Here is a 25,034-nt window from a genome sequence, read left to right as displayed (position 1 = left end):
AGAAAGTAGGCGACTGCTTAAGAAATATCAGAGAAGAAAATTGTCACCTTGATAATGTCACCTTGAAATGGTCTTGTACCCTACCCCCAGGCGTCGATGTGTATCCGATGGATGATGATGGCGATAGCAGTTGTGGCAATGGTAATTAATGGTGATCTTGACAATATGACGGTAAAGACCAGTAAGATTGACGATGGGGATGGTGGTATTAGGTATTAGTAATAGTGATTACAATTGTGATTATGATGGTGATGAATATTACTAAATTGCAAACATCAAATAGCTTCCGCATTCCACATCATTATTACTCTGAACCTTAATAATTAATTATATTTTCAAACAGAAATGGGTTAGAGAAAGATGCTTTATTGCAATCGAAATTTGTTATATTCACATGGCCTATGAAATATAAATAAAACTTCCATATAAATACACAACAAACAAACAAACACAAAACAATTCTCTTGTTGCTTCGAATAACTGAGCTATGAGCAAAAAAACTGAGATCTAATCAAATTATATAATGATTTTGATCATTCAAATGATTTAACAAAGGAAATATCTATCAATCTGGTAAACATTCTCAAAGGAAAGCTCACTCTGATGAAAATATTGTAAAAATAGCAGAATAAATAATTGTGAAGTAATAGTATGAAAAAAATTATTCAAAGATTAAAAACGGCTATTAGGATTTTTGATTTGTGACATGCGAACAGCTATTATTTTTTTTGTTCACTCAGTTTAGACAAGAGACAAATCATTTCACACCCGCTCCAGAAAGAAACTAATTTCAGTCATCACCAATAATTAAAAAACTTTAAAGTTATGCATTTTATATTACATCATATGACAGCTGCTCATAAATGCCGTCACAAATCAAAAACTTGAAGTTCTAATAACTCTCTTAATCTTTGATGGATATTCCTCACACTGTTTTCCTCGTATTGTTTATCACTTTTTCTGGTATATTTAGAAAAAACTTTTTGTGAGAGTTGAATTTTCCTTTTAAGGGATGCAACATTAGATATCCGGGAGGGGGGGGGGCTGGAAGTTTTCTAAAAACAAACTTGACTTGCTATATGAGCCCCAAAAAAATTGGCTCACCATCAGAGTAAAAACAAAACTTGGTCCACTGACAAATCATCTGAAAGGTGCAAACAAAAAATTGTCTCAATCGAGTAAGGGTAAAAAATTTGCTCAAAAAAGAAAGAAAAAAAAAATTACATCAACCCAAACTTCCAGCCCCCACCCCCTGGGTATCTAATGGTGCGTCCCTAAAAGGGCAAAATGAAGGGAAATCAAACAAATCATCAATAAATCTATTAAATTATGATACATATTTCTGTTTGAATTTATATGAATACATTCATATTACACTTTAGCAGTACTACATTATGTACAACATGGACCTCTTGTCTTTCTTTTCCTTTCATGCGTACTGATGTCCAAATGTTATCCTGTGCAAGTCCAACTTGTTATTAAAAACTTTTTAACAAGAAATTAGATTCAAATATAAAGACTGTATTCAATGTAGTTACATCCCTCTGCGATAACCCCCCCCCCAAAAAAAAAAGTAATAATAGCGTTAATTGATACATGAAATCAGATGGTGGTTAATCAATTTGTATATTCGGTGTATAGCGCAAAGCTGTATCCAAATGAAAGGGGTGGCCTAGTGACCCCTTTTCTCCATGAAAATGAGAGAGGGTAATTTAATGAGTTACATGACTTGGAAGTTGGAACTCTCTATTCAATACCAAACCCTCATCTTCTTTTCAAATCTTTCCGCTTCTATTTTTTTTATTGCTTGAAAAACTATTGCTCTTGGTTGCACCCCTGCCCCCTCCCCGTAGTCTGCAGGCACAGACCCTGATTGAAACTTTGATCAGCAAGTGTGTCTCCACATAGCACGTACAAAACTTGCTGTTTTAATTCGAGAGGGCCTTCAGTACACAATGCATGAATAGGCTGCACATTCAGACCTTTAACTCTAGTGAAGGGTTTGCACAGCAGACTACCCTCCCCGCGCCGCTCCCAGTGCATTGGACATGACTATGGGTTAGAAGTTTTTATACACTGTTACTGGTTACGACTATGTGCTGAATGTTGGATTAGTATAGTCAGTCTTGGTTAACTCGTGAGATGAGGTGACCGGTGCCTTGTGATTTTCAATGTCGTCATTTGCTTTATAAACAGCAGAATCTTTTATCTGAAACAGATATTACAGAAAAGAGAAAATGTAAAGGTGCATTTTTTATTATCTGTGTAAATATTGAAATCGAAAACTCAAAGATGCATCTTTATTAAGGGGTTAAATACTTATATCATGTATAATGAAGATAGTGTTGAACAGAATGGGAGGGATGGCCTGGTTATATTATATACTCATGTTATCTCGTATGCATGATTTTTCTTTGTATGATAGACAATCGGAGCATGAAAATATCAATATTTTGGTAAATCGAGGAATAAGGGATCGTCAATAATTGAGTAAGCGAATCGCCTGCTGTATTCGAGAAGAACGGAGTAATATCAATTAGGCCTATACTAAAATCATGTACAGTTCCATTGAATTCTTACCTCAAAATATAATTTCTTTTGACACCGCTCACTCGTTACGCTAGCAATAATTTAAATTTCTTCTCTTTTTATGGTTTAATATAATTTAGCTTAGTTTAGTTATTTTTCGTTTTTTCAAAGAGAATAAAAACGATCTTACCTCATCCTTTTCTGACATTTCATGAGCCCTTTTTTCAGCAGACCGCCGCTTGACACTGTCAAAGATGATAATGATGGAGAATATGATTCCGGAACAAATCGATAACCATTGCACAGCGATACCGATATTAGCCGTCATGACGAATCCGGTATTGTAATCGTCGACAATCTTGTCGTCTGCTTCTACGCTCTGTATTGAAATATAAAAAAATCCTTCCGTTTCATTCTGTTATTTGTAAAGAAAAAATATTTTAAAATGTATCGAATTCATTTGGTTTGGTTCCAAAAAACTTAAGCGAGTTAATAATATGTCAATTGTTATAATATTAAACATAAAACCCATTTGATTTCAAATTTGCTAATGGATATTTGTTTTAATTATTTCCTCCTCTTCAATAGATTAGGGTTAGTTTATCTTAATTTTCTAAACTATATGACCTCAATATATTTTAACAACATTAATCAACAGAGAAAGAAGTACGTATACTTTCGTACAGAAACTGAGATGCTTGTCCTTCAATGTTTACTACTTCATTGAAAACACGGCTTTATTCGTAATAAGGTCGGCCTATAAACTTTACAGAATTATTTCAAAGCATTTGAAAATAAAGGGAGCTAGTGTTATAAATCCAAAATATCTCTCGGAATCGAGCATTAAAAGAAGTTGGAACTATTGAACATTTTGATGACCGCGAATTTATCTACCTAAATTAAATTCAATTAAATAAACAGATAAACATTTTCTGTCGCATCAGGGACAATCGGTATATAAATTATATACGTCTATCTAGGGCTAACTCAGTATTATACAATGAATCTGTTTTTACATTTTAGCCGAGTAAGTAAGTTAAGAAAGGCTGATTGTTGAAATCATCCTCATTATTTCAGCATAAATCTAATTAATTACTAACTGGGACCCTGAAATCATGAAGAAAATGTTCGCCTGACTACGAATGATTTTTCTTACCTGCTCAAACCACGCAAGAGGTAGAGTTAATTCCCGAACGTTTTTCACTGCACTGTATGAATATAACGAAAACATAATCATAAGATTTTAAAGAAATTTATATTATTTCGAATAGAATTATTCTGTATGTCGAACGGTGCAAGATGACAACCCTGAACGTAACCACGTTTACCAAATGAATAAGATGAAATCAGAAATTAATTTAGTGAAGGTAATTAAGGAATAAAAGTCTTATCGTGCAAGTTAGCATTGAGAAGTCGTCGATATTTATGTTTCCTATATCATTATCTGTCTGTTTCTCAACCTTTTAAAGCACAGGGTCATTACGAATGATGGTCTTGGTGATCGCATGTCATAGATACACAATACTAAAATATGTTTACGCTTTATGAAATATACATGGGATTTAATTTTCCGCCTTTTAAAATCCTGCATTCAGATTCTATTTTATATCACAGGACAAATGATTACAACAAATCTCTCCGGAACTGGAATATGGTATCTTAACCTCATTGTTAATAAAACTTGTATCTATTGTCACATAAAATGAAAGATTATATCATAAGACATTATATTGCGTAAAAGATGCGATAAAAATATAAGATTTGTGGATAAAACCTACAATCAAAATGTCATAATTAAAATATTCGGGTCCTCGGCAAAAATTGTATATATTAACATTTTGTTGTATAAAGCTACACGGCTCAGATCATGGATGGGGCGAAAGTTCTAGTACACAATTTCCGATTTTTTCTGATATGAAATATGATCACTTCATTGAGAGGGGAAGATAAATCAGTCTAAATAAGCTGTTGAATTAAGAAATTTACAAAAATGCAATGGATAAAACAGATAATAACGATCACCATAAAATCACTACACGTTGAATAAGCCAGTTCGTAGTTCTATTCTGTGCTTGGTCAGAAGGTAATCTAACCCAAATGGCATAGCACCAAGTCTGAAGTCTTGATTATTCATGTATTCTTTTGAATTGTGCTTATAATTAGATAGATCAGTTGGCCAAATACATTGTAATAAGATGCAAATGCATTATGTATACAGTGCTCTTTCTCACCTGGTCTATCAAATTTCTGCATCCTGCTATGTCAGGCATGCGTACATATATAACATCTTACTTTGAAATTTTGCCTATGTTTATGGAAGAAAGGAAAGGTCAATGCACATGAGGTAACTATATACGAACTTGTCTGTTGGCATGGTTGAGACAAATTAAACTAAACAAAGCTAGACAGATATCGGATATAGTACGATAATAATGTTATGTAAAAAATGAAATTATGATGGTATATACTCACTCAATTAAATCATCTTGTGTAGTTTCCATGTTAATCTGCAGTCTGACTTTCAAAACATATGGCATTCCCATTAACTAAACAAAACCAACGAAATGAATAAGATTCTGAAACAGCGCCATAAACTGTAAAACAACATTAAAATGAGAATGAAATGAGATATACAGTATTTGTTTGTGTTTTAGACAATTACAATCTAGCAGAGAATGTACTACAAGTACACCCATTTATTGATATATTTAGATATATGGATGTTTCTTTCTTGGCAACCGAGTAATAAGGTATTCTCAAAATGTGGATAATGATAAACGATGCTATATCTGACACACTTCTGGCAAGATTTTATGTTGCCATGCACAGGCAAGAACTTATTCAAAATTATACAGAAAATTTGAATAGAATAGTTTGGTAAACAGGCCTATCTGATGTAGAGTAAAGATTCTTATTTCTACTACTCACTGGTTCAATGTCCATAATGTGTTCATGAAGTTCTTTGACTGGATTCAAGCCCTCTACGGCATTAATTAGTGAAGGGTCTCCTTCATAGAAATGTGGATTCGAGATACTTGATGGACTACCTGAAAGATTAAATATTCAAATATGTATATGCAAATATCAGAGATATATCAATAAAGACATAAAAGACCATGGCCCATGAAGAGACACATGCTTCAATTTTGATAAACTGACTGTTATCCGTTGCTTGTCCCCAACCTTAAACAACTTCAATTTCTTTTTATATTCTAGAAAATTAATTTTCGCATACAAAATGGAAACTGCACATAAATGGTCATAAATACAACATTTTCAATCCATAAATAAGTAATGATAGTGCACATCAATCAATATACAACAAACAAATTAGGTGTATAAAATGCATGGTTTAAACTTGCACGTCCTCTTTCTGTCCAATACTACTACTAATTTTGAGCTATTGCACATCACAAATTTCTTTGTTGCAGTCACTGAAGTGGCAATCAGTAGATCAGCGTATAAAATATCAGTATTGTGTTCTTGTATATAAAATAATGAATGATTTAGTTCCAAATTATTTAAAACCTTTAGTATGTAAACGGCCCGTGAAATACAGGACACGGTTTTCTTTACGATGCCCCCTTCAGCTTCCCAAAGCTAGAATTGAACATAAAAGAAAATCTTTCGCATATGTCGGACCCAAATTATTTAATGCACTTCCTTCAAATTTACAAGTTTGTACCTCCTTGTTAGTTTTAAAAAATTATGCAAAGCCTTTCATACGAATTGATAAAGAGCGAAATGATATTCCATTGATTTACAATGCTATGTATGTTTAAATTGTCACTTCCCACTCTATATTTTGGTGTTAATTGTTTCTGACGTTAGATATTTTGTATTTTGTATTTTTGATGTTGTTTGTTGTTGTTGTTGTTCATAGTTATCTTGACATGTATTTTAAACTGCAGGGTGCCTTTGTAAAGCAGTTTTACAAACTGAACAGGCCTACCCTGCAGTATAAAATAAATAAAACAAAATAAATAAATAAATAAATACTTTTACTGTCTAAATTCAGATTCAGATTCAATGCACTATATTTCTTAGTCTCCCTCTAGCATGTCTCATATTCTCTATCATTATATCTTTGAGTTTGAAATTGGGTTGTGTGTTCTCAATATACTTAAAACAGAGAGACACACACACCCACCAACCCACACACACAGAATTGCAGTGACCGCCACATGCAAGCCAGGATAGATTGTACATACAGTGAAGGGAGATATATTAAAAAGAGCTAGCAGGGATGCGTTTATTTACCAGTATTTCTTCTATGATGAAAAAAAATAAATGATTAAGAATGACACACAAAAGAAATGAAAATAATATTTGTGTCGTTTTTTGTTTCGTCCTTTCTCCAGGGTCTATCTTGGGAGCAGGATGCGACCACCCCCTATGGATTTAAACTAGTGAACAAAGAGGAGCAAAAGCTTTTTACTCCTCATTTTTCATTAATTATTGAAGAAACATAGGGAGCATCGCCCCTTTGCCCCCCCCCCCCTCGAGGCATCGCTCCATCAACCTGTAATGTCAAAATTGTTTGTACCTTGACGACATGGATCTTGCCTCATGTATCCTGATACGCCACACAATTCAGGATTACCCGAGCAGTAGCCCGCGTTGGGTGGATAAACGGTGGCATTAGACCACGTGTGTGGGGCAAGCTTGAACCTCAACAGCGGAATACCTCTGAAATTGACGTCCTTCTCGTAAACGTAATCCAGAGACCTGCATTTATAAATTAGATTATCACTAACACTACAACTCAGATTGGTAGGCCTATATACACAGCATGATTGTCGTCAAACTAAATGGATGCCGTTTGTATCCCATGCAGGACCCTGGTGGCTGGACGTGAAAGCTAGTCATTGTTTATTCATGAAAACCCGTTGCTTTGTAGGGAAAAGTCTGCTTGCTTTCGGGTTTTCGGCTTTTGTTCAAAATGTATGCTTATGTTTGGCGACCTTCTATCAATAATCATGTTTCAAAACATGAATGCATATATTAGGCGTAATACACATGTGAGTGTATACGAATGATTCACCATTAAACGTTGATAGGCCTATAATAAAAAGGTGTTTGGAGTGGGTTGGTAAAACGCATCGATTGTGCGGGTTTACCCCAGGCCTAATTATACACTATTATACTGCACAGAAATTGCTTTGCTAAACTTTAAACCGTGCATATTTCAAAATGACATAGGGCCTACTTCTGCATCTTTAGTAGATTACATGAAGCCATTTGAGCGTATATGTACAGATGGGAGTTTTATGGTGACTAGACTAGATTGTTGCCGTCGATGTTTCAAGGCATTCCTATTTGTCAAGCAAATTACAGACCCATATTTCACAGGCCTACTGCGAGTTAAAATAAATAAACGTAAAACATACAACATAAACTGATTATAAACTGCATGATGACAAAATAATGCGGTAACCAAACTGTGGTTGTTACTGTATTAAGACATATATTCATTTAATCTAAGAATATTAATTATATTGATCACATTTAACACGTGCTATTGATAGATATAAGAAATCCCATGAAAAAATTTTTATCTGAAACAAAATATTTCAAAATAAGATGTTTGAATTCACATTTATTTATCATTTATTTATTTATTTATCCATTCATTTATTTATTCATTTATTTATTTATATATATATTTATTTTTTGGTTTCTATCATAGAGGACAGGAGAATAAAAAAATATGATCGTAACCAAATCTTCATGAGATATAAAGTAAGTAAATCAGACACACAAATTATAGTAAACACAATCCAATCCTTCAGTGGTAGATTATAACCAACTTGCACACCTGCAGCAATTAAAAGGGAACTTCATCCTGACCCAGAGATTGTTGTAAAAATGAGAGAAAAAATAGTAAAAACTATTGGTGAAGGTTTGACGAAAATCCATAAAAGATTGAAGAAGTTATTATTTTTTTTGTGACGTCATATGCGAGAGGCTTCCCATGTTTTATGAATTACAACAATCAATGAAAGAGAAATTATTTCACTCCCACTCCTGAAAGAAGAAAAGTTTTAGTCATCATGAACCATTAGAAATTTATATTTTGCATTTTATATAACATAACATAATGGGGGTATAGTTTCTCGTATATGGCGTCACAAATAAAAAACTTTAAATTCTAATAACTTAATCTTTAATGGAAAACCTTCAACATCATTTTTAATTTTCTTTCTGATATTTCTACAGTCAACTTTTTAACAGGGCGAACGTCCCCTTTAACATTTATGTTTTCTCGGAGATTAATTTCAAGAGAAAACTTACTTACCTACAATATTCAGGGTTGAACATGGTAAGTTCTTCGGTTTTCTTCACATAAGGGTGAAACATGGTTCCATCTAATCGATATAAAAAAAAATATCTAATACAAAGTAGACCTAGACTTGATGGAGGAGAGTTTAAAATATAATGCTAGGTAAGATCATAGAAAATAGAAATGGTATAGCACATCCATACACACTCACCCAAACTTACCCCACACACCCCACCCTTCAATATTTATGTACATGCATACTTTGTTTTTTAATGGAGTACATTAGCTCACACGCAACACACACACACTTAACCAAAACAATCTCACATCTATCTCACACCCTCATGCGCCCTTTTATCAACACACATATTTAACACACACATTGCACGTACTCCTAAAAATACCGAACTATAAAGATAAAGAGCTGACTACACGTTAAGGACGCTTATTACACGTCGCAAATTCACATACGCACACATACAACATCCACATACAATGAAACATCAATCCATCGACCTGACATCTCGATAATTTGATCCCTATGCTGATATCTGCTTGATATACTTTAGTTTCAGTTCAATTAATCATTTAAGAGCAAATATTTTAAGAAAATGGTTTCAAACACTCTACATAGGGTTCGTTGGAGTTAATTTGACTAAAAAGCAATTGAATTCCATCTTAATGTAGGGTAGGTCTACACATTTCTTAACTAAACAAAATTCGAGGTTGTATAAGAGAAAATTTTGCACTTACATCACTGTCTAATTATCAATTAAGAAATTATGAAATATCACTAAAGAATATTTCCAAAGGTTGTTTTATCAGATAAGAGGACCCCTTGTACTTAAGTGGAATTATTATGCAAACATTACTGATCTGAGCTATTAACTGGAGTCAAATATAGCTATATATTACGAATGCGAATTTTGCACTTACATCACCCACTTTTTGTTAAAGAAGTTTTATAGAATAACAACATAAAATATTTCCAAAGGTTATTGGGTAAGATAAAAAGAAAAACAGGAGACCGTCAACAATGTCCAAGTGCATTGCAAACAGTTGACCTCAGTAATGAACTAGAGTAAATCAGTATGACGATAGGCCCCATAAGCGATAAATTACATATATACCCGATTATTGAAAAACAGGGAATGCAAGTGTTTAGCAATAGAAATACTAGTACTATTATCAAAATTTGTAGTAGTAGTATAGTAGTAATAGTGGTAGCATTGGTAGTAGTAATAGTAGCAGTAATAGTAATCGTATTATTAGAAAGAAGTAGGCCCATTACTACTAGTAGTAGCATAGACGTATTAGAAGAGGTAGTAGTAGTAGCAGTAGTAGTAGTAGTAGTAGTAATAGTAGTAGTAGTAGTAATAGTAGTAGTTGTAGTAGTAGTACTAGTAGTAGTAGTATAGTAGCAGTAGTAGAAATAGTAGAAGTAGTAGTAGTAGTAGAGTAGAACGCATGGGTGTCGATCACGGGGGGGGATGGGGGGGATATATCCCCCCCAATATTTCAAGTGGGGGGGATGGCCTGTATTATCATCCCCCCCAATAATTTAGGGTAGAAAATTTATAATAATGATGATGAAAAAATGTAAAGGTTTGATCATGATGATTATAGTGATGATTATAGTATGCCATCAATCAGTTTGTTTCCCTTGCAATTCGTGAATATTGTTATTAAATAAAAACATTCTTTTCCAGGACTTTTAAACAGATGGGTGGAGGTTCAAGATGAAAAAGAATGAAATGTTTATGTATATGATATTTTTTAACACATGACATAAAAGGACCCTGACGAAAAACAACTTTTGTTGATAGGGTGTTCCATCCCACCAGTGGTAATATGATCATATTTTACAATTTTTTAATAAGTGAAATCAATTAATGGTTTCAGAAAGAATAATCATTCATTTCTCTCTAAAGCGTATCTTCGGATATGAACATCAGATTTTTTTCCCCATGTTATTCTTGTTATTGTTATGGACTTGAATAACTAAACTTGATTGGCTCTTTCTTATTTTGGCAAAAAGAAATCTCTTTTGAGTTTGGAAAGGGATGACAGTTTTGCATTCTATATGAGCACACTCATGCGGTACATAAATTTCATTTTAACACATATATTAGCTGATATTACACACTGATGGTTCAAGAAAATATTGGAGAAATATCATAACATGACAGTTGAGTTTTGATTGTTTTTATGTTTGTTTTTGTTTTATGCACTTATAAAGCATTTAAAACATGTTAAAATCCAGGGTTAAAATCGTCTAAGGAATGACAGTAAGCCCGATGGCGCACGAGAAGCCACACAGTTTGTAATTTGTGCTAGTCTTAATTTGTCCGAATCTGCATTTTATCATCATGCATTAAGAAGAAAAAAGATATCGCCAGTCGGGTTAGATTTAAGAGAGAAGTTGTATACATCATGTCCAATAAACAGATCACTTTGTACATGGTCCAGACAATTTTTGTCAGTTTTTCTTTCGTATGAGTTTAGAATAGGCTTACTTGTAACACAAATTGAATTTTCAAAAAAAAATTATAAGTACAGTACACTGCAATAATGAAAGAATTTCCAAGAACACAGTGGCGTAACTACGGGGGGGGGGGGGGGCATGGGGGCACGTGCCCCCCAATCGGCTGGCCAAAAAAAAAACGGGGAAGAGGAGAAAGGAAGAGAAACGTAGTGGGAATGAAGAAATTATTGTTCATTATAATGTTATATTATAATAATGTTATGTTATAATACATAAGAAACATTTTTTCATAACTTTATTTTGCTCAGGCCTAGATTTCTTCATTGTTCCCGGTACTCGCATTGTCTGTTTAACGTTTTTAAGTCAATATACACCAAATATATTTCCTCGCACTTCGACTTATTATTGTTTTATGTAGTGACATATGGTTCTTTTTCATGACTACTTAAAGTGATTGCCCCATTTTAAGGTGTTAATATAAAACATTTCCTGTCCGTGCTTACGTTCGCACTAGTAGATTGGTGAGATATGACTGCTCTTCATGAATTCCTAAAAATCAGTCCTTAAAATGTCCCTTTTTCTGATCTGAATATCAAAAATTTTCGATCACATTTGTTTAGTGAAATACGTATCGTATGGTCTTTAATAGTGAATTCTTACAAACAGGCCTTAGAATGCCCCTCTTCAGGTCTGAATATCCTAGATTTTCAGCTCGCGCTTCGCGCTCGCAATATTTGATGAGTGAGATGCGTATTATCATGATTACAATGACTACAAAAAGTGCTTCATGTGTTTAGATGTAGCAAAATCAGCAAGCGCTTTGCACTCGCATTAGATGACTATGGTGAGATATGTATACTCTTAATGGATTCCTAAAATACAGTCCTTAACATGTCCTTGTTTGGGGTAAATATTTACAAAAATTTCAGCTCGCGCTTCGCGCTCGCATTGTTTGTTTAGCGAGACAGGTATGTATCATGATTACAAAAATTTGCTTATAATGTCCTTTTTTGGTCTGCATATCAAAAATTTTCAACTCGCGCTTCGCGCTCGCATTATTTGAGCAGTGAGATACATATCCGTTTAATGGCACTGTCCTTGAAATGTCCCTATTAGGTCAATATACCTGGCAACTGAGCGCGCGAAACTAAGTGACTCAAAAATTTTGCTGGTACCCCCCCCCAATGCCGTGACTCACGGTACGCCACTGCAAGAACACCATGCATATCAACCACTCCCAAATGTCCTAACTTGTGATTTTAGTGGGGGTAATGTTGAAAGATCCCCATCCACAAGAACATTTGTGTCAATCATCCCCCCCAACCAAGAATACCGATCGACACCCATGAGTAGAAGGGTAGTAGTATAGTAGTAGTAGTAGTAGCAGTAGTAGTAGTTGTGTTGTTGCTGTAGTAAAAATCATATTAGAAGTAGTAGAGTAGTAGTGGATATTACTGAAATAGGGACACTCTTCGTGGTCATCATCGTCACTCGAAGAGGTCTGATTCTAAGGAGTTAAGTGGGAGGGAATCATTTTCATGGCCAGAAACGGAAAAAACCCCGATAAGCCATGTTCAACCATGCTGGTACAAGATATTGATAAATTAAACTTTTGTTCTCAACGCACAAAGAAAACTATCAAGAAGATGAAAACAAAATTACGAACATACCTGTTCCCCTGATATCATTGGCCTCTTCTGACCACCACCAATCTGTCGTTGGTTTACCCCAGTAATTATCGATTGCATTGACAAGTTTCTGATCAGCAACACCGTCAAAAACATTGTACTCGTAGAGCAAAGTTGCGTTGAACTGGACAAAGGAGAGATTTTATTTCATTTCAAGAGGTGACTCTCGATAAGCAAAGCAAAATTGTTTAGTAGCGGATATTCATCACCACAGAATTCACCGTTTATTACATTGTGTTATCTAAATTTACGTATTCAAGTTTTGTTTGATAATAATTAGATATGGGTTGATGGCTTTTAGTTTCCTTATGTTCCTGCAATCATACCATTTTATTTTTATCTTGCCTTTTACCGACCATCCTATTCAAAATTGTAATTTACTGGAATCTACATAATAAGCTCTTTAAATTGTCCAACCCATATCATATCTCACGTGGATTGGAGCCGATCACAAGCAAGTTGCGTGTTGAGATTTTATTTTCTTCAGAAATAAAATTATTTGATATGGAGTCCCATATGATTATATTCAGTAAAGAAAAGGTTTGAAAATCACCTTCATCCAGTATGAAACAAAGTGCAATGGACTTTCTCCGTGCATAATTGTTGAGGGCTCAAACTATATTCGTTATCTTGGAGCAAAATGTTCTGAAAAACCTTGAGCATGTCGAGATACAAGTTACAAATTATTCTCTATGATATATTTATTCTGAGAAACGACCAGATACTTTAGTGCGATATTCTAAATTAGTGATTTTCATTTACCGGCGACAGAAAACCTGGTCTCATCCACTCATTTTGTTCCTCGTTTTCTTGTACCCAAAACTCGCCAGTCGATACAAAACGCTTCAATGGACCCCATCCCAGTCTTCTGTAGCCCCACATGAGCTCCCCGATAGTTAGATTTAGGGTCACTTCTCCTCCGATCAGATTGAGAAAAGCATTCATATCACTCTTAGTCTCGTTTGAATCATTACGACCAGCAAACACAGAAGCCTGTCAATAATGATAAAAATTATAATGATACAGGAGTAATGATGATACAGGAGTAATGATAAGAACAACGACAACAATGAATATCAATCAAGTTAATGAATATTTGTTATCATGTCAATTCATAAACAAATACAGCATAAGGTAAAGATAAGAGTTCTTTGGAAACACACGTTCATCATTATTTCACGAATTATATATATATATGTTTATATTTGATGTTGATATGACACAATTATTTGTATTATTATTTCTCTCTTACCAGCAACATTATATTTGGGGTGATGATGCGATCAGTTTCTGGGCCGACCGATTTCTCAGGTTCAAAGAAATATAAATAATGTGGCATGAAGGTCAAAGTCCCATTGTCGTGAAATGTCAGGTTTTTCCGGTCTACAAACATCCTATTTAGACAATGAATAGTGAAAAAAAGGAATTAATAAATAAGTGAATAAGTAATTAAATAAATTAATAATTAATTTAATAAAGAAATATAGAAAGATAAAAAGAAAGTGTGGGTTCACAAGGGAGGTAGGGGAAGGAGGGAGGAAGAGATAAAGAGGGGGAGAGGGAAAAAGAGAGACAGACAGACAGACAAAAAAGAGACAACAATGAAACGACCACTAAAGTGTTTATAGGCATGGATAAAACAATATGTGTCATATGATTCTTTTAGAATATGCATTTATTGGTGTTGTCACAACACCAACACCAGACTTCAAAACCATACTTAAAATCACCCATTGTTAACTATTAACGGATAACCAGTCATGGTTTCTTCGAGTGGTCTTTCTTTATCAAATTCAAATTCAAATTCAAATTTATTTATTTCACTTCCATCAAACAAAAACAAATTGTATACCATATATAAACATAAATATTTGTATCCGTTGCAAAAAAAAAATAATGATACATATGTTGTGAAAAAATACTTAGACAATTTGGGCAACACATTGTAGGTTTTAAATATGTATACTATTTTTCAATAGAAATTAAATTAAGATGGAAATGGGGGGACCCACTAAAAAGCAATGCTTGTACAATGTGGGCCCCTCAAAAAAATAGATAACACAACAAATAACACAATAACAAAGTATAAATACAGATAATCAAATGAGAAAAAAATAAATACATGAGAGGGAAATACTCACAAAATAAATACAAAGTTATCAAAAATATAAAGTTTGATAAAGGACAAAACAACCCGTCCTAAAAATATCCACCCTTCCCCACCCCACCCCCCCCCCAGAAAAAGAGAAGAAAAAAGGGGAGAATGCCCTGAGAAGATGGATGGGTGCTGCTGTACGTAGATATAAACACATGCCGTCGTGGACTCAAGCAAACTGGATTCAATGATGTGTATAAAAGGAGAAAAAAATATATAAAATAACCTGGAAAGAATATAATGCACGAAGAATGTGATTGATGCCGTGAACAAATAACCGGTAGGAAGGCGGATAAGCGGACAGGAGAGGAGAAAATAGAGAGGATAGACGCAAGAAGATAATATCACAATTTGAGCATTGTGATAATACACTCTAAAATAAGAATAGAGTGCTCCATAAGGGTAATTATGTGTCCAACCATCATTGGGCATATTTATTTATCCAGTGTTATGAAAATTTTGCCCATTTAACTTTACTGGACAATATGCTTCCCGCATTGGGTAAAATACTGCCCAAAATTGGTTGGACACATAATTACCCTCGTGGTGGTAAAAATTTTACCCAATATTTTTTACAGTGTATGGCAGGGAAAACGTCTTTAAAGCAGACATAAATGTCATACTTTAACACCTTTACATAAAAATTCATAAAATATTTACTTGTAGACGTATGGTCCCTTATCTTCGATGATAGGCTTGGCTCCATTCTTGTATTCTTCTGGATTTTGAATATCCACGATGTAATAGGATAAAAACGTTGGTAATGTTGGATGCGCCCATTCTTGATACACCACTGAACTTTCATCTAGGATCATCATCTGATAAAAAAGAGAAATTTTTAAATAAAACTCATGATCAATCTCATAAAAATTAACATTTTATGACATGTATAACTTTTGATTTTAGCGTAGTGTAGTGATATCCTCAAAAAGGCCGTGCCGTGAAAGGGTTCTGGGGAATAATTTGGGGTGATAAAAAATCTACAGTGAAATTAAATTCAACGTAGCATCAACACAATTTCTAAGGGATGTAACATATGGTTGGAACTAGGCCTATAGTTAGGCTTCCATACGAATCACACCGCGGCCTAGTATCCTTAGGCAAGGCGTTAATCCATACTTTGCCACTTTACATCTAAGTGCTAAATGAGTAGCCGGGAGGATCATAAACGAAAGACTTTGTGTAATATGCCTACAGTGAGAGTTTGCAAAATCTCATTGGAATGCTTCCTAGGAAGTGAAAAAAAAGTGTTTACATTGTGTGTGAGGACATGTAAGAGTTGAATGCCGATTTAGAATAGGCATTTCAATATCTCCCGGCGGGTCGAATTAAGCTTCACACGAGAATCTTGAATCATCATTGTGATCAGCGGCGTAACAGGGGTCGGTGGCCAGGGGGGCAAGAGCCAAAAATTTCCCGGTCATATCATGGTATACACTGGCGTACCTAGGATTTTCCAGAAGGGGAGCACATTTTTTGGAGGATATTTCGTCCCCAAATAAATTTGACAAGCAAAAAAAAAAAAGGTCTTCAACCAAGAAAAAAGGATTTCTTACCAGAAAAAAAATTTGACAAGCAAAAAAAAAAGAAGAAAGGTCTTCAGGTGACTCGTCAGGGGGGCAGGGATACGTCCCATGCATGAGTTGTGACTCATCAGGGGGGCAGTCTGCCCCCCCCCCCCTTAGGTACGCTAGTGATGGTATATGAACAGGCGTAATGGTGTAATGAGGCGACTATTTTGAGAAGGCCAGATATTGCGTATCGGGCAGAATTTATCTTTTAAAACAAGTTGCGAGCGAGCAAGAATTTGACCTTTTCAATACAAAAATTCAATTTTGTGATAGATTTTTACATGATATCCAGAGAATAATATATTTCAATCTTCTCTCTTTAGATTCCTTTTTTGTGGTCTGTACGCCACTGTGAACAGGATTCTTTGCAGCAGTAGCGTGAAGAGTAAAAACTAAAAAAAAAAAAACAGATGCCGTTGATAAATTTTGACAGATTTGCGCATTTCCCGGCGTGGCGATTGCACAAATTCCGTTGTTTGAACAAAACCCGGCGAAATTTTTCACATATACCGTTGTTTGCACATAACACGGCTCCACACACCATTTACAACAATTAAGGCATAAGCGATGTTGTGTCACTTTTGAAAGTGAACAGAAATATCGTGATTTGCGAGGGCACGCAACAGAATTGTATCAAAAGTTCATTGTAAAATAACTGGGATGGAATAACATTTGTCATAAGAGTCTTGCACATAAACTTTAATGTTGACCTCAAAATGACATTTGACCTTAACATGTGACCTCTGAACACATGGCATGCAGGTCTCTTAAGTACAGCTACAACCCAAGTTTGCTTCGAAAGTGACTTACAGTTGCGGATTTATGTCATAACAATTCATGACCTCAAAATGACCTTTGACCTTACAATGTGACCTCTGAAAGCGCCATGATATGCAGGTCTTTAAGTACAACCCAAGTTTGGGTGAAAAGTGACTTGCGGCTGCGGAGTTGTGTGTCATAGGAGAGTCTTAATTGCACGTAAACTTTAACGTTGACCTGAAAATGACCTTTGACCTTACCATATGACCTCTGACTGCAGCATATACATGCAGGTCATCTACCGTCCATGCAAGTTTTGTTGAAAAGTGATCGACTTACGGTTGTGGAGTTATGTGTCATAAGAGAGTCTTGCACGTATAAACTTTAACATTAACCTGAAAATTACCTTTGACCTTACCATATGACCTCTGACTGCAGCATATACATGCAGGTCATCTATCATCAAAGTTTGGTTGAAAAGTGACCAACGGTTGTGGAGTTATATATGTCATAATGTTTGTGACGGACGGACGAACGACGGATCGACGGACGGACGACATTTGGATCTTTTAGTCTCGCCTTCACCTCTGGTGGGGGTGGTGGGCGAGACATCTGCTCGGGGAGACTAATTAGACCATCTAAGATATCAACCCCCCCCCCAAAAAAAAAAAAAAAAAAGAGAATCTCGTTCAAATTGAGAAACATACTTTCGACAGCTTTTCTAGAAATGTATCAGTATTTTCTATCACACAGAAATAGAAGCGTAATATGGAAGCAATCAGCAACAAGCATAGGCGGCGGATGTTTGAGGTGGGGGACGGTCCCCCTTAATTTTTTTTATTGATAACCTTTATTTTGCTTGTCAATTTTGTTTCCTGTGTCCCCCCTAAATTAAAGTGGACCCCCCTAAAATGTTTGTGGTCCCCCCTAAAATTTTGGTTGATAACTTTTTTTTTTTTTTGCTTGTTAAATTTGTTTGGTGTTCTCCCCCTAAAAATTAGGTTGGTAACCTTTTTTTTGTTTTTATTTGCTTGTGAAATTTTTTACCTCTTTCCATCCCAAAATTTCAGGTGGACCCCCCCTAAATTTTTTGGCTTCCGCCGCCAATGGCAGCAAGACTAGAAATTGTACATTATTTTGGATCCTTTGAGGTAAGTATCAACGCGAAAATTGAGAGGGTGCAACTTGGCAACTTTCAAAAGTCTCAAACGCATGCAAATCCGCTTATGAAATGGATGATCTTGTTTATCATACAACATGACAATAATTGTGCAGTCTTGATCTTCTTTGCACAATCTCGCACACATCTTCTTTATTTAAAACACAATAGCCGCCACACATTCATCGTTAACGAAATTATGATAGTACACATTTTTAAGGTCTTGTAAATAATAATCCGCTTTTATCGCTTAATACATCGGAACGACGTGTCTAAGCGCTTTACAGATATTTACCCTGGTCGTCGGATTCAATCAGTCATTCCCGCACACATTGTGTGCACATCCTCCACTCCCTGGGGAGTATTCCAGTCAGTCGCCGGTGAGGCGCACACAGTACTGGGCAAGCTAAATGACTTTCAAATCCTACCGGTACGAGTCGTACGGGACATTTTGTCAACAATTTCTAGTCTCTTAGCTGATTGCTTGATCAATGAAAATTATTTTTTGGGTAAATAATAAAGGTATAGTGGGTAGTCATGTGAAAAACTGATTACCAACAAAATATATTTGATTATGGCTGAATTAAGGGCGAAAATATGTGTCGACTCAGAAATGTCCCGTACGACACACAACATTTTCACCTCTAATTTACCCATGGACAGCATATTTTTGTTGGTTGTCATTTTTTCATATGTCTACCCAGTAGTACTCTATTATTACCACAAAACAAATTGAAGTTCTTCGTTTGTTTGGACAATAGGTTGAAAAATGTTGCGAAAATAGCTGATTTGTCTAGCATGGAATCGCCCTTTAGCACCTGGGTCGAGAGTGGCAAAGTGTAGATTAACGCCTTGTCAAAGGACGTCTTATTTAAATAAACACGAAAAAAAAGAAAAAAGCTTCTAAGATAAAAAAAAGGGGATATGACTATTGATAATGTACAAGAAATTTCTGATTACTTTGATATATATATATTTTTCGGGGGAGAATCATTTTCTCTGAACCAATTTGATCTTCGTTCTATCATCCAATCGCTTAAATTTCTTATTGTTACGTAACGAGTAATGTTATTGCGCAATATTTTCTTTACTGTTACGTATATATGATCATCACAAACAAGCGTTACTATATGACTATATTTGTTTATGTTACCGTGTTTACACTTAATCGGCTTTTGGTTCAGAACCAAAAGCCGATTAAGTGTAAACAGTATATGTCATTGACAATGACAATGACATTTATTCCCATGTCACCCCTAGAGTGGGTATTGAAGAAACAATCATACAAATGTACAAAATCATAAATAGTATTTCATCAAGTAATTTACAAATCATTTAGAGTACATTTAGAAAAAAAAAATCAATTAAAAAGAATAAAAATTTTAGCATTAAAAATAATTGTATAATTACGGTTGAAATAGTACCCTGAAGCTTCAAAAATATAATCAAAGTTTACATATGATAAAAAAAAATAAAAAATCATAGTAACGACATCATAACATCGTTGGATATTAAACCACAGCCTTTAAAAAAAGCTCAAAATATTATATTTCGAGCGTAGCAAAGTTTAGAAAAATTTGATAATTAGGCCTACAGTTGAGATAATGGATTGATTAAAGTTTAAAACCCCAGCTTATTAACATTATAATTAGCATAAACATTTGTCTAATAGAAGGCAAGTAATGGCATCAGCATATCATTGGCTGTTATACCACTATTCAATTAACAGCTCAAAATATAGGATTTCGAGCATAACTTATTTAGAAACGAAGCATAATTTTCTTGCAAAATTTTACAAGGTTGGAACGGATTTTTGGTTTTTCACAGTTAAATAGTTGATTCATTTTTAGTGTATTCGGTCTTTCAGTGTAATATCTTTTAAGATGAAACTTTCTTTCTTTAGCAAAAGAAGGACAAACGAATATATAGTGAAATTCATCACCAATTGATTGAAGGTTGCATAATGTACAAAGTCTCATGTTTCTTTGACGGTTTTCATATCTTCCTGAGGTAATAGGAAGTCGATGATTTCCACATCGAAATCTACAAAAAGTGATTCTATCTTTTTTATTCATATTAATGAGGTAACTTTCTAGACGAAGATTTTCTTTAAATATTCTGTAGTTAACACACTGAGAGTTTTCGTTTATGAACGTAAACCAATTTTGCAACTGTGAATCCTTTATTCGTAGATCTACAGCTTGCTTTACCCAATATCTGCTCGAGGAATCAGAAATGCCAAATAAATTCCATGCCCAATCTATCAAGAGTTTGCTTTATCTTTGTTAACCAACTTGTCTGATATATACCTTGATCATAAAGTATCTTTACAATCTCGTAAATCATATTAGACATTTCTGTTTTACTATTGTGAACTAATCCATACCAGAAGTTTATCATTCTATTCTCAATATATTTCTCTAATTTGAATCTTCCAAGTTCGCCTAAAACCATGCAGTTTGCCGTTGATTTATTAATGTGAAAGGCGCGCAACCTCAGCCAGTCATCATATCATAGCAGCAGCATCTGTCTGAGGATGCGCTCTCTGATTGATATGATACCACACATTGTAAACTCCTGGGGAGTGTTTCAACTTTTTTTGTCCGACAAGTTGTCAGGTTTGACATCTTTCCCTGATTTTGATTGACTGAGAGGCATTGTTACTATGGTAACTGTCCGATAAAATTTGACTTGTCGAATAAAATGTCCGACAAGTCCTTTCATGAAACACTCCCCAGAAGAAAACGGAGGACCGTCGAAAATTCGAGTGAACAATAAAACATTTATTGGCAATCAAAGCATTATCTTCAGCATTATTTTGTTATATATATATATATATATAAAAAATAAATGTACATATTTTTTTCGCGGGGGGGGGGGGAGAGGAGATTGACACAAATTTAGTGATTTCGTGATTATTTTAGTGATTATCAACTGAATGCACTCATAAGAAATTTACACTTAAAAAAAAATTGCAAAATTTAGATTTTCAAAAGGCGCAAATTGCACCCTACAAGATACTCCCATGTACAGTTATTTTTTTTTTCATTTTAAATCATCATATTATGAACTTAACAGTAGTGCTTTAACAGTTTAAACAAGCATTTAAAATCTTAAACAACAAAGTTAATTTTGATATTTTATATTCAATCTGTGAATACTTGCTTTCAACAATTAAACAATAACTCATTTTTATATCCTATGCTGACCAGGGATGATGCAAAAAAGGCGCTATAGAAATATCAACTATCAAAATATTAATATAGTAAACGGTGTATACAGCGTTCTTACTGTGCAGTATTGCACTATTATTTTGCACCATTTAATATGAAAAGTTGCACCTCCTTGCTTGGTGTATAAATTCTATGAAGTGATTATTTATCACTTCATGAAACAATGTAAAAATAAAAATCCATAATATGGCTTCTGTTTAGCTTACCGAATCGATAACTATCTTGTACATCGAATCCATTAAAACCGGCATGAGACAGCCTGACACAATGAGACCTATGGACAGAGTCATGAGGATTCCATAGAGAATCTTCCTCTTAAGAGAGAATGTAGCCTCAGTCATCTTGGATTGTTAAGATCAAACCTTAACGAGTTCCAACGATACTTGATACTGAGTTTTCTCTTTCGAGAGTCTCCGTTTTATGCTAAGACTCCTGATTTTTCAAAATGTTGAATTTCATGAAGTTGATTTGTTTACAAGTAAGGTCAATCAGTTGGAGATAACACATTTATTATGACGCTAATCCCCTATAAGAATGGACTGATCCATTATCAAAAGCAGACCGCCACAATAACTTCACTATCATTGTATAAATACACATAACTATCTTTGGTTTTTTTAATTTGTTATTACAAATGAGTTCTACTTCGTGGGAGGGCGGTTCCTTTAATTCGCTCTGCACCCACAGCCCCAAAATTTGAGCTTCCATTTATTTCCCGCTTTATATGCACACCCACCCAAGCACCCTCACCCTCCCCAAAAGCACCCTCTGCGTTTAATGCAAGATAACAAAACCAGAGCGGACTGGTCTCTGATCCGGTGTGAGCGAGCCTTGAAAAAAGTGGCTTCAGTTGATTTAAATTATATGCAGATTACAGAGGACGATAGGGTAAATTAGCAATGATCTAAACTTTAGAAGAAAAGGAAAAAGAAATAAAAAGATCAAATAAGGATATAACAGTCCAGAATTTGTTCAATGAAATATCATTTTCTCACTGGTAAAAGGTGAGATGAGAATTAAACCTAAATGGGATCATGATTATCGGGATTAAGGGTGCCTTATGACATAAATAAGTCATCACAGGCCACACTATAAACTCCCCAAAACGTGGAAATAGCACAATGATGCAAACTTAAAAGAAAATATTGCAGAAAAGAAAGATTTGGAATAATCTTTAAGATTATATTGGGACTTTGGGAGATTCAAAATTTTGAGCAAAATTCATATTTCAAATATTTATTAGATTGATATGGAATCAATATGATTTAAAAGTCTCCTATAAACGGATGCAATTGTAATGTGTGGAAAATATTGCTGTCCTATATAACTTGCCTCTAAGTTTCATTAGCGGCAAAGATTTGGTCAATGTCATCTGATCTCAGTGACTCATTGAAATATACGGTATTTTTGTACAATCCCCCGCTTCCACAAAGACACTAGGACATGACCCCCCATGACCCCCCACACACACACATTCACGTCAGTGTATTAAAGGATGTTTCGATTGGTTTATGATCAATAAATGAAAGTATTATAATCATTCTTTCATGATGCAGCTGATATAACCTTTGCAATAAGCTAAATGTAAGATTATATAGATTGAGCGCATTTTTAGAATGCAAAATTGGGCCAATTTAAACACTCTGACTGCATTTAAAGATCTATACGCATAAACAGTGGTATTAATCACTTGATGATTTAACAAAATATTGTTTCTGTCTTGAAAAGTGTGTGTGTGTGTGTGTGTGTGTGGGGGGGGGGGGGGGTGGGGTGGTTGTACATGCCCTACCCCCTCTCCGAAAAGAGGGGGCGGGGGTATCCCCCATCCCCCGATCTACACCCGTGGAATGACTGACTTACTCTTTAAAATATAATAATCGTTTTAATTTATTTCATATTACATTTTGTGTGTCTCGTCTTATGTGACAAAAATTGTTGATGAAAACAAATTTAATAATGGATTAATGTTTAAGCTCCCTTGACATGCAAATGCATAATATCTTCTATTAATATGTATGAGTCTTTTCTTCACCATTTCATTACCTGTTGGGTCTCATCTGCATCATATAATTTTAATATTTTTCTACTTCATTTTTTCTTGCATTTGTCTGCAGTGTGCTAAGCCCCTCCTCCTTAAAATCAATAGATTATTATTTTTTTGTCTCTTGTGATGTCAAAGGATGCAGAAATAAACATACAGTTGTAACTTGTGCTCAGAAGTTAAAGGGAACCCCACCACACCTCAAAGGACGCTCCCAAACAGTCTTGAGGAGTTGCCATGTATCAATGATCTACCTGATGGACTCCTAGTCAACGACAAGACTGTTCGCCGATGATTGCGTCATTTACACTTCTGGCACAAATTCTAATGACTTTAAAGTCCTCCAAGACGATCTGTCAAAACTAGAAGAGTGGCAGAATAAATGGGCCATGTCTTTCAATCAAATGTGTCATCATGAAAATACCATACAAGGCAGTACAAACATATGCAGAAAGAGATTACACCTTCTGTGGCCAAAAACTACAACATGCTCTTACCTTGGTGTTGACATGGATAACAGGATGCGATGGGACGCCCAGATCATCAAAGTCTGCTCCAAAGCTTCCAGAGTACTCGGTTTCCTGAGAAGGAACTTCTGGTCTGCTCCCAAGGAAATAAAACGACTTTCCCACCAAACTTTGGTGAGACCAATCCTGGAATACGCCTCCCTTGCATGGGCTCCCCATTATAAGGATACCCAGAAGATAGAAGCCATTCAGAGAAAGGCAGCTCGATTCTGTATGGGGAATTACAGACGAACCAGCAGTGTCACAACCATGTTACGGGCCTTAGAATGGGACTTATTGGAAGACAGACGGAAACAAAGTTGACTTTGCCTAATGTTCCAAATAATAAAAGGTCTTAGTCCAGCAAACCAGCCTGCAGACTAGGGTAAATAGTATCAAGCTCCGGCGACAGCTATGAGTCAAAAGGGATGCTCATAAATACAGCTTCATCCCTCGAACTACTAAAGACTGGAACGAATGGACACAACTCTAATAAACTCATTGGATTCCTTCAAATCTAAAATCACCCCAAAACCTAGTAAATAAGTAACCTACTTGCTCGGTGATCACACGTCTATTAACAAAGTTGGCGGAGTACAGCAAGTTTGCATATGCCGACTCAACC

General features: G+C 35.0%; 1 protein-coding gene across 2 annotated transcripts; it reads right to left on the bottom strand.

Annotated features, from left to right (window-relative positions):
* Positions 1–346: 346 nt before the first annotated feature.
* LOC129265502 (scavenger receptor class B member 1-like) lies at positions 347–24,991 on the bottom strand. Of its 2 annotated transcripts, none has more exons than XM_064101947.1 (12): positions 24,401–24,991; positions 15,801–15,958; positions 14,238–14,379; positions 13,748–13,978; positions 12,968–13,109; positions 8,828–8,897; positions 7,076–7,257; positions 5,458–5,576; positions 5,002–5,075; positions 3,686–3,737; positions 2,720–2,908; positions 347–2,209 (listed from the first exon to the last, which is right to left on the bottom strand). In XM_064101947.1, exons 1-12 carry the CDS (start codon positions 24,587–24,589, stop codon positions 2,093–2,095), a joined length of 1,665 nt encoding a protein of 554 aa, XP_063958017.1. In that variant the 5' UTR covers positions 24,590–24,991; the 3' UTR covers positions 347–2,092. The 2 variants fall into 2 exon arrangements, with proteins under 2 accessions (XP_063958017.1, XP_063958018.1); XM_064101948.1 differs by lacking the exon at positions 24,401–24,991 and adding an exon at positions 22,069–22,539.
* Between the last annotated feature and the right edge of the window lie 43 nt (positions 24,992–25,034).

Source organism: Lytechinus pictus, chromosome 7 (assembly GCF_037042905.1).
Source record: "Lytechinus pictus isolate F3 Inbred chromosome 7, Lp3.0, whole genome shotgun sequence".
Lineage (NCBI taxonomy): Eukaryota > Metazoa > Echinodermata > Echinoidea > Temnopleuroida > Toxopneustidae > Lytechinus > Lytechinus pictus.
Note: the sequence above shows the minus strand (reverse complement) of the source record. Positions and strands in the feature narration are given on the sequence as shown.